This window comes from Pteropus vampyrus, unplaced genomic scaffold (assembly GCF_000151845.1).
Source record: "Pteropus vampyrus isolate Shadow unplaced genomic scaffold, Pvam_2.0 Scaffold86, whole genome shotgun sequence".
Taxonomy (NCBI): Eukaryota; Metazoa; Chordata; class Mammalia; order Chiroptera; family Pteropodidae; genus Pteropus; species Pteropus vampyrus.
In genome coordinates, this window is record NW_011888867.1 from 858456 (window position 1) to 872016 (window position 13561).

Sequence of the window (13561 nt, forward strand, 5' to 3'; positions counted from 1 at the left end):
CAGCTCAGCTAGGTGGGGACCGGGTCGGGTAGAGTGATGGGATTTGCAGACGGGATGGTCCCTGGCTCGGTTATAACCTCCTTTGCCCCTGGGGCTGAAAGCTAGCCTGACTCCCAGCAATTCGATGTTCATCTTTGTTTTCAGACAACCCGGACTACTATGATTATCAAGGTAAAGGGCGGTGGTGGGGAGAGGGGGGTGCAGATAGGCTGGGTGGGCATCTGGGTGGGGGCGCCCATGGAGACCTGGGGGGTCGGGGAAATGAGGAGTCTCCCTTATCATGTCCTGTTCCAGAGGCGACATCTCGGCCCTCCGAGGAGCAGTTCCAGTTCCAGTCCCAACAGCAAGTTCAACAGGAAGTCATCCCGGCCCCCACCTTTGGTAAGCTACAAGCTCCTGTCAACCCTGGGAGTGGGGTTTCTGTGCCAGGGCTGAGAGAGGTGACCCTATTCTGCCCTGAATAGACCCCTCTCAAAGATCTCTACCTCCCCCTCTCCCAACGCCAGAGCCAGGAAATGCAGAGACGGAGCCCACGGAGCCCGGGCCTCTGGGTAAGAGCTTCCCTCACAGCTGGAGAAACAAGCATGGCCCCGAAAGTTGGGGCGGAGTGGGGTGCAGCCCTGGTAGAACAGAGACAGCCAGGCCTTTCGCTCTTGCTGGGGTAGGTGGTGGGGTGGGGGGCTTGCAGATGTGCCCATTTAGGCCGGCAATTTCAGGGCCGCATAGGCAGCTCCAGGAGCTCCCTCTGCCCCTTGGGCCTGGCAGGAGGCTGAGTTGGCTGCAGCCTTGGGAGGGGCCCTCTACTCCCAGACGCTGGGGAGGGGCAGGGAGCATGCTGGGGGCTTCCTGCCAGCGGTGGTGCTATGGCAGGCCAGGCTGGATGCGGCAGGAAGCCCAGGCTGGCTCAGCCAGCCCCATGCTGCTTCAGCCAAGAGCCTGAGAGAGACTGTGAGGTAGGGTGTGCTCCCCTGTAAGGTCGGTGTGGGCTTCTGTGACTGTATGCATGTGGATTTGTGTCTGAATTTATGTGTTTCAATATATGCTCAGAAGTATGGTTGTGAATTTGTTTATCTGTAAATACATTGTATAAAATTGGGCAGCCCCAGAATGTTGCGTGTGCATATGTTGGGCATATGTGTGTATGTGTGTGTCTGGGCTAGATCAGGGGGTGCGGAGTGTACCCAGATCCCAAAATGAGATCCAGTCTCCAGTGGGCAAGGTTGGGGGCCGCCCCCCCAACCCTGGGCCCCAAGCTGCACCCCCAGTCTGATTCCGCCTGTCATCCAGACTGCCGTGAGGAGCAGTACCCATGCACCCGCCTCTATTCCATACACAAGCCCTGCAAACAGTGTCTCAACGAGGTCTGCTTCTACAGGTGAGCACAGGCAGGGCCTGTGGGGTGAGGGTTGGAGGGGGAGGGGCTGAGTCGGGGAACGGGGGACAGCTCCAGCCAGCCCAGGTAGGGTTTGGAGGACGATCATGAATCCTGAAGTTGAGCTCAACTCTGGTTTAGCCCTGGCTTGGAGGCTGGGACTCCCAGGCTGCAATGCCAAGTCCTACCCCAGGCTCTCCCAGTGGAGCTGGCTAAGGGTGAGACTGACACCTCCCCTGACCCCATCCCCCCAGCCTCCGCCGAATGTACATCATCAACAAGGAGATCTGCGTCCGCACAGTTTGTGCCCACGAGGAGCTCCTCCGAGGTAGGAAGCCTCCAACCCTCAGCCTTCTCCCTGCCTCTTTTCACTCATTATCTACCCACCTGATGTTTATTTGTGTGTAATGTGCCTGGGGCCACTTCCAGGGGATCCCGAGATCAGGATCACCAGGGTTGAGGATAGGGGAGCAGTTCCTTTCACCCATCCCCAACCCTGACCCCAACTCCTTCCTGCCCTTCCCCCAACAGCTGACCTCTGTCGGGATAAGTTCTCCAAATGTGGTGTGATGGCCAGCAGCGGCCTGTGCCAATCGGTGGCGGCCTCCTGTGCTAGGAGCTGCGGGGGCTGCTAGGGTGGAGCTGGCACCCAAAACTTGGCCCCTCCTCGGATCCGGGGTCCTCAGGCCCTGCCTGACCTGGTGCTTTTCTCCCCTGCCTGACATTTCTTTTATTCTGTAAAAAGTTAGTGGACTATGGCTCTGGGGGTTGTCTCAGGCCCCTCCCCCAACATGTGGCCACCCCTGGGGTGCAGTGGGGGCCCCCCACTGCCAGGTCTTCGCCCCCAGGTGGGGGGCATCCCAGGCCTTTCTGTGGGACCAGGGCCTCCGATGTGCCTTCTCAGCCCCTCTGAGGACAGTCTCTCCCCCAGTCCCCCGAGGTAGGCTATGCCCCTCACCCCAGCTGGTCTGCTTGGATTTCCTACAGCCCCCGGGCATAGACCACCTCTATTTTATACAAAATTAAAAATAAGTTTTTACAAAAGATTCAGAGTCAGTCACTTTTCCAGAGCAGAACACAGAGGGGTGGCGAGGTGCCTCCAGTACTGCCTGTTGAGATGACCTGTGGCCTTGCCTCTGCAGACCCAGCCCTGCCTCTCCACCCACCAGCATCAGCTCTGAGCTACCAGAAAGATAGGCCATGACACCTGCCCCCGGGGGTGTGTGTGCGCGCACGCGTGGGCACGCGCGTACCCACTGTGTGTCTGTGGTGCAGGGAGTTACATTATAAATAGAAATTTCAGGGACACAGCTTTCTCACTGCCAGGGCATGAGACCCCGTCATCAGAGGGGTGCAAGCCAAGATGGAAGACCACCTGTGTGGAAGCATGAGGGTGTGTATAGGGTGTCAGGCAGGAGGTCAAGGTAGGTGGACTCTGAGATCAGGGCTTTATGCGGGGAGGGGAGGTCTGGTGTGGGTCAGAGGACAGAAAGCAGGCCAGCCGATATAATACCTCCCCGTGGCTGGCATGTAGGGACCGGGCTCTGCGTGAGTGCTCAGCATGCAGTCCTGTTTAACCTTCCGAAAAGGCCTATGTAGTGGGCATAATAAATATCCCCATCTCGCAGACAGGGAAACTAAGTCTAGAGGCATTAAGTAACCCACTCAGGGGGCCACAGCTAGAATTGGCAGAGCTGGAGCAGAACCAGACTCCACTGGACTCCACGAATTCCAGTAATTTCTCCTTGCAAACACACGGATTGAACACCTTCCATGTGTACTCCCTCATAACCACCCTGGGGTGGCGGGGCAGGTTCCCATTTTACAGATGAGCAAAATGAGGCCCTGACAGGCTACGCAGCTTTGCCCAAGCTCACTCAGCAGAGCCAGGGCAAGACCCCACGTTCACTCCCAGGCCTGCATTTGTTCACTGCGCTGCCTGTCACTATCCGGAGGGCGGGCTCTGTTCTGAGGGGCCAGGGGACGGGGTGAGAAAGCTCCAGCTGGAGAGTCAAGCTGTGCGGGTTGAGTCACAGCTCCAAGCTTCAACAGCTCCTTCTGTTAAATGGACCTTGGAGGCCTCCCCACCCTGATATCTTGAGGCTGGTAAGTTCCAAAGGCCTTTCTAACACCTCCCCACTCCCTGAGCCCCTCACTGGGGGACCCCACCTGTCTCCCAGGTGGAGGCGGCACACTGAGAGTTAAAGGGATAGGTCTGTACAAAATCATTTTTAGAAAACGGTGACTTCTTATTACAAAAACACAACAGTTCTGAACAGTTAACATGGTAAAAAGGTATAAAAATACAGGGACTCTGAACTCCAAAGAGTTCCTGACAAACACTCCGAACTAAGGCGGCGAGATCTCCGGGAAGCCAGGGCAACGCCTGAGCCTCTGACCCTTGTCCTAGGCTTGGGCACCCCTTCATCTCTCCCATGACGCAGAAACAAAGGGCTTTGGCTCTTGGCTCTGGCTCAGTCACTCTCAGGAAGGATCTCGTAGGATCTGGAGCGGCTCCTCCGGGGAAGGGTGGCTGGACTGAGGTGGGGCCCACAGCAGGTGGCTCTGATGATACCAGGGAGCCACTGTGGGTCTGGCCTGGCACTGGAGTCCCACCTCTCAGAACTGCCAACCCAGGCCCTCCTCACCCCAAGCCGAGCTCTGGTGGCCCCGGCTGGCCCAGGCTCTGCGTGGATCATGCTGGAGAGGAGGCCTCTCTCCTCCCTGACCACGGGGCTGCCTGTTCCTTAGGGTACCAGCCAGGAAGGGGCTCACTTCTCTGTGGGGTCGGAGGCAGGGGAGAAGGATGCCGAACTCCTTCGAAGCTCCTGCTGCAACTGTCCCTTCAGAGTAGACACCTGGAAAAGAAAGAGAAGGTAGAGCCAGCCCGGCCAGCCCAGGTCCTCAGCCTGACTTCACAGAAAGGCGGGTAACTGCAGCTGGGACCCCAGAAGGGACCCAGTGCTGCCTGTTGCAGGAAAAACGGGTCTTACTGAGGACCAGGGTATCTATCTTCTTCCCTTCTGTTCCATGGTACAGTTAGGTGTCCTCTGAATGCTCAGCATCAGTTTGGGAGCCACCCTATACCCCCTCTCACCTCTCCGATAGGACTGACACTGGCCTGACTCCAGGGGTGGACCTGTGACCCAGGCCTGTCCTATCAGAGCAGCCTTGACATGCAGACACAATCAGGTCAGGATGGTCAGGGAGGGGCCTGGGATCAACGCTGGCCAGTGAGGAGGATGCCTGGGACTTTTGCTGTTGCTCTCAGTAAAAGGCGCCCTCTCTCTCCGGGGACTGAGGACTGTTGGGATAACCTGAGGCTGGAGCTGCTGAGGCCACCTGTGCTGCCCAGGGAGAGGGCCTGCCTGGGCATGGAGAGAGGACAGCAGAGCCATGGCAAAGGGACTGTTACAATGACATCACTTGAGCCTATGTCCCGCCATGGTTGACAATGGCATGGATCCACTGGACCATTTCAGTTATGGGTGCCATTGACTGCTTATACCCAAGAGGTCGCACTCAGCCCTCGCCCCCTTCTCCTCTCCCCTTCCCCCTCTTCTAGGTTCACACTTCCATCCTGGCCCAGCTTCCCTAGGCGGGAGTCCTGCTGGTTCCCAGCAGGGGAGGGGCTGGAGCCCAGCCAGGCCTGAGTACCTGTTCCTCCAGCCCACGCACCCTCTGCCGGTGGGCCCGCTCCCGAGCCTCCAGGGTGCGTTCTGTCTGCACCTGGGCACTGCGCAGACGCGCCACCTCCTGCTGCAGCTCCAGCTGTTGCTGCTCCTCTGCTTCCAGCCGGGCTGGGCTCTGGTCCTGCTCTAACACCACCACCTGGGCCTGCCAGAGAAGCCACTAGTCAGGGGTCTGGCCCCATGTGTGTGTGCATGTGAGCATATGCACAAGGGGGTGTTAGGTACCTCCCCGGAGCAGGAACCTAAAGGCTCCTTGGGGCAAAACCAGTGTAGGCAGTGAATTCAGGAGAGATCCTTGCTTGTCCCTGACCCCCTGCCCTCCTGGCCTGCAGATTAGGGTACCTAGACAGATGTACGCATGTGCACGAGCACGCACACGCACACACACACACAGACGTATTCAAAAACAGGCCCATATACATACAGGCACACAAGCAAACATGAATACTCATGCAAAAAGCCCAATAACTCTTGCACACACCTACACACATAAAGACATCTGTATGTACTCATACCGCTCCATGTCCACAACATATGTGCACACACAGGTTCACATGCTAACTGGCTGTTAGCATTTCTTTTCTCTCCACTCTGGGGAGGACCCCCCTCAGGGATCTTTGGGCTGACTCCTCCAGAGTCTTGGCTCGTAGGTTGTGAGGTTGAGGACACTGGGCTGGCTGAACTATCAGTAACTCTTGGGACTACCTGGCACTCAGCCTGGGGTTGGGAGTGGGGCCCAGAGCTAAAGAGAGAGGGGGTCCAGGGTTGGGTGGGCAGGGGTGGGACCTCCAGCAGCTGGATCTGCCTCTGGGCCTCAGCCAGCTCCAGCTCCGCGCCCGTGAGTGTGCGGTCCAGGCGGCCCTTCTCTGCACTTAGCCGCACTGTATCCTCATGGCTGCGAAGATTCTCCCGCTCCACCTAGGCAGGGAGAGCAGGAGGGGAGCAGGGTGCCCGGAAAGGAGGAAGGTCCCGGGGGGGAAGGGGCTCAGGGTGGGGTGTTGCTTAGAGGCAGCAGGACCAGGGGCCAGGGGGAACCTGAGGCCCCCAGACCCTAGGGACATGCAGCTGGGACCAGCAATGGCTAGGACCCAGAGGAGGTGAGGGGAGGGCCTTGAGGAGCAGCCCACCTTGTCCAGTGTCTTCTTGAGGGCCACCCGTTCCTTCTCCAGCCGTAGGGCTGACCGCTCCACCTCCCGCTTCTCAGCCTCCAGCTGAGCCAGCGCGTGCTGCAGGCTGCCCAGACGCTCCTGCAGCAGCTGCCGCTCGTCCTGCAGCTTCTGGACCATGTGCAGGGCCGTGGCCTCAGCTTCTTGTCGCTGCCGCAGCACCTGCAGCAGAAGCCGGCAAGTCCCTAATCACTCTGGGCCTCACTGTGTGCACCTGAAGCTTGGGGAGGACAGTACCAGCCTACCATGCCCACTCACTCAGCTGGGCAACTGTGAGGCCCGCACTAGGGAACTGTCACCTGAGGCCAGGCAGCTCTCCTCGCTGGGCCTCAGTTTCTCCATCTCTATAATGGAAGTACCATGTTTCTTTTCATTCCTGGGCTTGTGGATTGTGGGGGGTCTTTCCTCCCAGGAGGCTGAGCCTGGGTTTGGGATGAGGTTGAAATAGGTGGGAAGGTCCCCACCCCATCCCTCACCTCCTGCAGCTGTTGCAGCTGGCCCTCCGCCTCCACCCGCTGCAGCTCCAGGTCCGCCAGCTCACCCCGCATCGTCTGCACCTGCTCGCCCAGGGAGCTGCTCTGCTTCCGGGCCTCAGATAGCGCCTGCCGAGCAGCCTCCAGCCGTTCCTGGGGGACAGAGGCTGATGGTGCCAGGCTGGCCTGGGAGCTCTGAGGCAGAGTTCTCTCCTACTCTGTATCTTGGGTCAGGTTCTCAGCCCATAAAACAGGTAGTCATCTCACCTGGAGGGTGAGCCAGACAGCAGGCCTGGCCCACAGCCTACCTACTAACTGCATAAGGTGGGACCCCTCAAACCTCAACTCTCCCCCATTAACCTTACACCTGGATCCTTCAAGCCTGTATTAGTAGGCTGTTCTTTTGTATCCCACTCCCCAGAACCTCCTTTAATTGGATGATTTTCTCATTAGGCCCATCCCTCCCTCTCGTTGATTGGTTCTTTAGGGTTTTTAACACTTTCCCATTGGCTGGCTCTCTACCAGGCCCCTCCAAGCCTGCCCTATTGACTAACTCTCTCTCTGGGTCCACCCCACAGCCAGACTCTGGGATCCCGATACCTGGAGCACTTGGCGGTCATGTTCACAGGCAGTCAGGGTCTTCTGCAGTTGCAGATTCTTGTCCTGGGTGCTGGAGAGGCTGGCGCTGTTCTGGGCTAAGGCCTCCGTCAGGCCCTGCACCTTGTCACGAAGGGCCCCCTCGCTCTCCTCCACCTTGGCCAGGGCCCCGCTCAGCCGCTCCACAGTCAGCTGCAGAGTCCCTGCCTTCATCTCACTGTCTGCCACCTGGCAGGAAGGCAGACAGGATGGTAAAGTGGCCTCTAGAAGAAAGGTCCAACCCAAGCCAAGAGAAACCCTTCCCTCTCTCTAGGCCTTCATCACTGATATTTATTGTTCCTATGCGCTCATACTGGCTCAGTCTACTGCCACCTACTGCCACCTGTCATTCCTGTAAAGCACTAGGCCCCATCCCACTGCCACTCTCACTCAGAGTACCATCAGCCTGGTTGTCTCAGACCCCATGGTCTCCTCCATTCTAATTCCCCTCTCCTCCCTATTACAGAGGAGAAAGGGTATCTACTACAATCCTGGAATTTTCTGTTGTTGACTTTGGTGTGTGACTATGCAGGGCCAGGAGAATTGCTGAACATTCTAGTTAGAGACAAGCTTCCTGGCAGCCAAGGCAAAAGGGGAAATGAGCAGAATCTACAAATCTAACTTGTCCCACATGCTTCCTATGAGTGCAGATTCTGTCATCAACCAGTCCTAAATTCTCATGTCAGCTCTGCCTCTTATTAACTATGTGTTCTTAGGAGATGACATCACCTCCCTGAGCCTTCATTCATCTATCTGTGAAATGAGGATGATGCTAATACTTGCCTTACGGGGTTGCTGGGAGGATTATGTCATTCCTGTAAAGCACTTGGCACTGGGCCCGATGAGGAGCCTTCAGGTAGGGGAGGGGACCCACCTGTCTCTGCAGGGAGTCCACCCGATCCTGGAGGGCCTGGGCCTGGGCCTCACGGTCGCTCAGGCCCAGGCGGCTGCGCTGCAGCTCTCCCTCGAGCGAGCGCCGCTGCAGCTCGAGCTTGATGGTACGGCTCTCAGAGGCATCCAGCACCTCCTTCAGGCGCCGCTTGTCGCTCTCCAGCTTCACCTCATTGGTCTTCATCTTGCTGATCTTTTCCTGTGGGTAGGGGCGGGCTCAGGCCCCAGGTGTCCAGCCCATCCCACACCTCCCGCATCACTCGGGACTCTTCAGAGAAAGTGGGGAGCAGGCCAGATGCTGCATGCGTGACCCGAGCTGAGTCAGGCAGGAGCCCTGGGCTTCACTGGGGTTTTCAGGGATGATGCTCTTCCCCTCTGAAGCTGTGTACGGTCAGACAATGGAGGTGGCTTAGGGAGTAGGGACAGGACAGCAAGACAGACTGGGGTCCTTCCATCCCCGTTACCATCCTAGAGACAGGGCAGGTCAAGGGGATGTTCTTACAACAGCACCCCCAGGCCTGGCCCCTTTCCTGCCTCCTCAGAGCCCCAACCTTGCCATGTCTGCACTGGGCATCCCCACTCTGGCTCCTGCCCAGCTTTGTTCCTGGCCTCCTCCCACAGCCCCTGTGGTTGGGCCCAGGGCCAGAGCTGGAGCCGCAGACACAACAACCCAGCTCGAGCTCGGCCTAGAGCCAGAAGCACGGGGAGGGCCAGGGGAGGAAGGAGACAGGAATGGAGGGGTCTGTGGCTACAAAAAGGCCTTGTCTTTGGCAACTTGGACTGTCACCACCAGGGCCTGTGCTTCCTGCCCTAGGCACGCGTGCATGCACACGCACAGAGGTATATACAAGATGTTCTCCAAATACATATAAAACCACCAGAATACCACTCATGTGGCTCTACACAGTCGAAGGAAACAAAGGTCCCTAAGAACCGCCGATGTGTGAAGAGCTTATGGGCATCATCTCTGTGAGATAATTATCAGTCTCCCCCTTTTACAGATAAAGGAAATGAGATTCAGGCTGGCTAATGAGCAAGAGGGCCAGGCTTAAACCCAGGTCTGTCAGGTTCAAAAGCCCAACTCTTCCTTCTACAGCCAGCCTAGTATCCTCAACATAGAACGAGATGGTGGACTCTGAACGTGCTTTTGGAGAGAGTCATAGACCGGTCACTTCAGTAGGTGCTGAGACCAAGGCTGACAGAAACAGAGATGCACACAGTAGGACTTACAAACACCCATTCAGGCATGCAGATGCCCCCTCGCCCCTGCTGGCCCTCCGCTCCTGCCTACCTGGCTGGCTCGGAGCTCATTCTCGGTGGCCTGCAGGCTCCTCTCCAGGGTGGCCACCTGGTCCAGCGCAGCCCGGCGCTCCCGCTCACTGCGCCGCACACTCTCCTCCTGCAGTGCCAGCTCCGCCTGGGCCCCACTCAGCCGCCCATCCACACTGCGCCGGGCTGTGGCCCCCACCCCGGGGATCAGGCCTGGCCAGGCACAGCCCCGAGGCCTGAACCAGGCCCCAAAATACCCTGCCTGCCCTCCACCCACCACTGAGTCCTCGAGGGTCTGTGGGCCTGGACATGGGATCTGCCTCTGTGAGTCCTTGAGGGTCTGTGGGTCTGGACATGGGATAGAGCAGACCAGGGAGGGTCCTCTAGAGGAGACATGATCACATGTCTCAGGTCACAGTGGCCAAGCCACAGATGCATAAGCCGCTCCGGGCAATCCCACAGCTTCCCACCTTAGCTGCTAAGAGCACGAGAGAGCAAAGACCCAGGGGGTCAGACTCACCTTCCTCACTCTGGGCCATGGCCTTCTGCAGCTGCCTTGCCCGTGACATTGCGCTGTCCCTCTCAGCCTCCATCTCATCCAGCTGGTGACTCAGGGCACTCGTCTGGGCCCGAAGTTCATCCTGCAGCCCCAAGGTTGAGGGAAAGGGAAGACCCCTGCTCTGACAACCTGCAGAGGGCCCTCAGCGACCCAGTTCCCTGTCCAGCCACTCCCAGCCGGCCTCACCCGTTCTCTCTGGGCACTCCGCAACTCCTGCAGGAACTCCCGGAGGGCCCCCCGCACCGACTCTGGGTCTAGGTCTGGAGACGCTGGGGAGGTGGCAGGTCCTGGGGATGGTGGCTCAGATCCAGGGCTGCGTTCCAAGGGGCTGGGGCTGGGGCTGCTGAGCCCTTCCCCACTTCCTAAAGGAGGAAACGTGCTCAGGGATGCAGGAGCCAGTGGCCTCTCCTGCCAGGATGGTGCCTGCAAGCTCTTAATGCATTTCCCCCATCCCTGCTGTGCCTGCATGAGCTTCCCACAGCACGCATTGGGTCCCCTCAACCTCCTGCTTTACCCTGCACCAGCCCCCACAGCCCTCAGAGCCAAGCCCAACTTAGAGGCCATGTTGTATACCCTGGTATCAGCCTCTCACCCTTTACAAGCTGGTCACTCCACATCACCCTCAGCTCCCACGTTCTAGAACACTCCCTCTTCCATTACTAGGGCCTTCACTTTGCCTGGTCCGTTCCTTTAGGCCTAAATGTAAAGACCACTCCCCAGAGATCTCCCAGGTCCTAGGCTGCAGTGGGGGGAGCTCATCTCACCCTCATGGGGCTCCGATGTCTACTCCCCCCGCCCCAGACCACGAACACCATGAGGGCTTTATCCTCAGAGCCCAGTCCAAGGGTTGACACTGCATCACCTCAATGTCTCCCTGTACTGAGTGCTGACACCGAGCCAATGCTTGGCCTACATCACCTCATTTCATCCTCACAGTAATTCCCTGAGAGGTAAAGACCAATTCCTCCCTTCGCAGGCTATGCAGATGCAAAGCAGTTAACCCATCTGCTTGTCGAAGCTGGGAAGACAATGGGCAACAGAGGCGGGAGGGGGCAGGGTGGACAGAGACAGGACAGCTCCTAGATGTCAACATCGGAGTTGTTATGACGGGGTTCAGCCTGTTGGCATCCTCCTGCCTCTGCCAAGTGACACCCAAAATACCTGACAGTTCCACAGTGCCCAAAAGACACACAGCAGGACATCTACCCACTGTCATTGGGGCTTCCATCCCCTCAGAGTAAAAGCCGGCATTCTTGCAGTGGCCGCAAGGATTACTTGAGCAGGTCCTTTGTCCCCATGTCGCCTCCCACTCCTTTTCCCTAGCTTGCTATACTCCAGCTGCTGTCAACCATGCTGCTCACGAGTGGAAGGACAGGTACTTCCACTCGTCCTGAGTCTCTTCTCCCATTCTTCCTTTTCCTACCACCTCCTCACTGGGGCTCTCCCTGTTCCCGCACAAACACCCCAGGCCCCGCCCCTGCTTTGTTTAAAACTTTTTTTGTGATAGATATAATATACGCCTTTCTAATCATCTTTAAGTGTATGATTTAGTGGCACTAATTATATTCACGTTGTTATGCAACCATCACCCCTATTTGTGGGTTGAATTGTGTCTTCCCAAAATTCACACGTTGACTGTCCTAACTACCGGTACCTCAGTATGTGACTTTGTTTAATAGGGTCGTTGCAGATGTCATTTAGTCAAGACGAGGTCATATTGGAATAAGGCGGGTCCTATTCTAATATGATGGGTATCATTACAAAAAGGGGAAATCTGGACCAGGCTTGGAACAGGTCCTTCCCCAGCACCTTCAGATGGAGCATGGCCCTGTCCACACCTTGATCTCAGACTTCTAGCCTCCAGAACCATGAGACATAAATTTCTGTTGTTTAAGACACTGTTTATGGTACTGTTACGGCAGCCCCAGCCAACTAACATCCTTTCAAATGGAAACCTGTATTCATTAAGTGATCACTGCCAACTTCCCCCTCTCTTAGCCCCTTGCAACCACTCATCTACTTTGTCTCTATGAATTTGTCTATTTTAGATATTTCACGTAAGTGGAATCATACTATATTTGTCCTTTTGTGACTGGCTTATTTCACTTAACATGTTGTCAGGGTTCATCCATGCTGTAGCATGGGTCAGAATGTCATTCCTTCTTAAGGCTGAATACTATTCCTTTGCATGGATACATCACATTTTTGTTTATCCATTTCATCTGTGGGTGGACACTGGTTGCTTCCACCTGCTGACTATTGTGAAAATGCTGTTATGAACACTGGTATACAAGTATGTCCCTGCTTTCAATTCTTTTGGGTAGATACCTAGGGGTGGAATTCTTGGGTCATATGGTAACTCTAAATTTAACTTTTTGAAGAATTGCCAAACTATTTTCCACAATGGCTGCACCATTTTACATTCTCCCAGCAGTGTCCCCTGGGCTTATTTTTCCTTACCTAGTTTCCAGGCCTTACCACCACCCAATACATTCTGTATTTCATTTACATGTGTTTCTTGTCTGCTACTCCCATGCCTAGACTACAAACACCATAAGAGCAGACATGCTTGTCAGTTTTGTTTACTGCTCCATCTCTAGTGCTTAAATTGTATTTGGCACATAGTAGGTGCTAAGTAAACATTAACTGAATGAATGAATGTGACCCTGGGGCTAAATCTGTGGATTTGAAAAGGCAATGACTCGATATCCCATAGTGCGTTTTCCACAGATTTAAGGTTCTAGTCTAAGCCCTAGGAATCAAGATGAGATTGTCAGGCTAAGACAGGATGAACACTCCCTAAAGGGGTGCTCCCAAGCCCCCACCTCAGAAGCACAGGGCTGATTTTTCCAGCACCATCCACTGGGCCTTGGGAGCAGGTGGGGCTGGGAGGATTTCTGAAGGAGTTCCTGGAAGGGGTCTTGAGCTGGGTGTGTATCTGTCTAGGGAGATGTGGGGGTCAGAGGCCTTGGTATGGAGGGGTATAGAGCTAGGGATGGTAGACAGAAGAGAATGGGGTGCTCAAAGCCTGGGAGGAGTGAGGGGCATCGAGAAGGGGCGTCCTCCACCTCCTTTTAAAAAGAAGCGAGGTTTAAAAAATAAATTAAAAATTAAAATTAAAAAACAGCTACCCTGAGAGCTAAGACCCGAAGAGGAGGAGCGTCAGCTTTAAAAGAGGGGAGGGGCCCAGTAAAGGGCGGGCTCTTCAAAGAGACGGAAAGTAATGTGAGGGGTGGCTCTTCGCCAGGAGGCAGGGACTAGGCCAAGCGGCAGGGTTTGAGGCTGCTCATCAAAGGAGGGGCGGGCCAAACCAGTGGTGGGCTCATAGGCGGAACAGAATCAGACTTGGGGCGGAGACCTGGGACGGGGACTCCGTGAGGCCTGCCCCGCCCCCCGCGGCCCTCCCCTTGTCGGTGGCCGTGGCCCACTGCTCACCTCCCGCGGGCGCACTGCGTGCTGGGGAGCTGGGCAGGGGCCGCGGGGCGGGGCTGGGTGCGCGGCCG

The 13561-nt window shown here is 56.5% G+C and overlaps 2 protein-coding genes across 2 annotated transcripts in view; one reads left to right on the forward strand and one right to left on the reverse strand.

Annotated features, from left to right (window-relative positions):
* MFAP2 (microfibril associated protein 2) overlaps positions 1–2418 on the forward strand; it is a 4183-nt gene extending 1765 nt beyond the window's left edge. Inside the window, 6 exon segments of the mRNA XM_011363605.2 lie at positions 118–171; positions 295–381; positions 507–551; positions 1288–1375; positions 1627–1700; positions 1904–2418. Coding sequence (XP_011361907.2) covers positions 118–171; positions 295–381; positions 507–551; positions 1288–1375; positions 1627–1700; positions 1904–2007 — 452 coding nt within the window. The 3' untranslated portion in view covers positions 2008–2418.
* Positions 2419–3597: 1179 nt separating this feature from the next.
* Positions 3598–13561, reverse strand: part of CROCC (ciliary rootlet coiled-coil, rootletin) — a 37373-nt gene continuing 27409 nt past the window's right edge. The window contains exons 26-36 of the mRNA XM_023532646.1: positions 13494–13554; positions 10245–10420; positions 10020–10140; positions 9522–9685; positions 8214–8429; positions 7304–7528; positions 6707–6856; positions 6192–6392; positions 5851–5982; positions 5030–5209; positions 3598–4230 (exon numbers count right to left, since the gene is read on the reverse strand). Coding sequence (XP_023388414.1) covers positions 4144–4230; positions 5030–5209; positions 5851–5982; positions 6192–6392; positions 6707–6856; positions 7304–7528; positions 8214–8429; positions 9522–9685; positions 10020–10140; positions 10245–10420; positions 13494–13554 — 1713 coding nt within the window. The 3' untranslated portion in view covers positions 3598–4143. The remainder of the gene's footprint in view (positions 4231–5029; positions 5210–5850; positions 5983–6191; positions 6393–6706; positions 6857–7303; positions 7529–8213; positions 8430–9521; positions 9686–10019; positions 10141–10244; positions 10421–13493; positions 13555–13561) is intronic.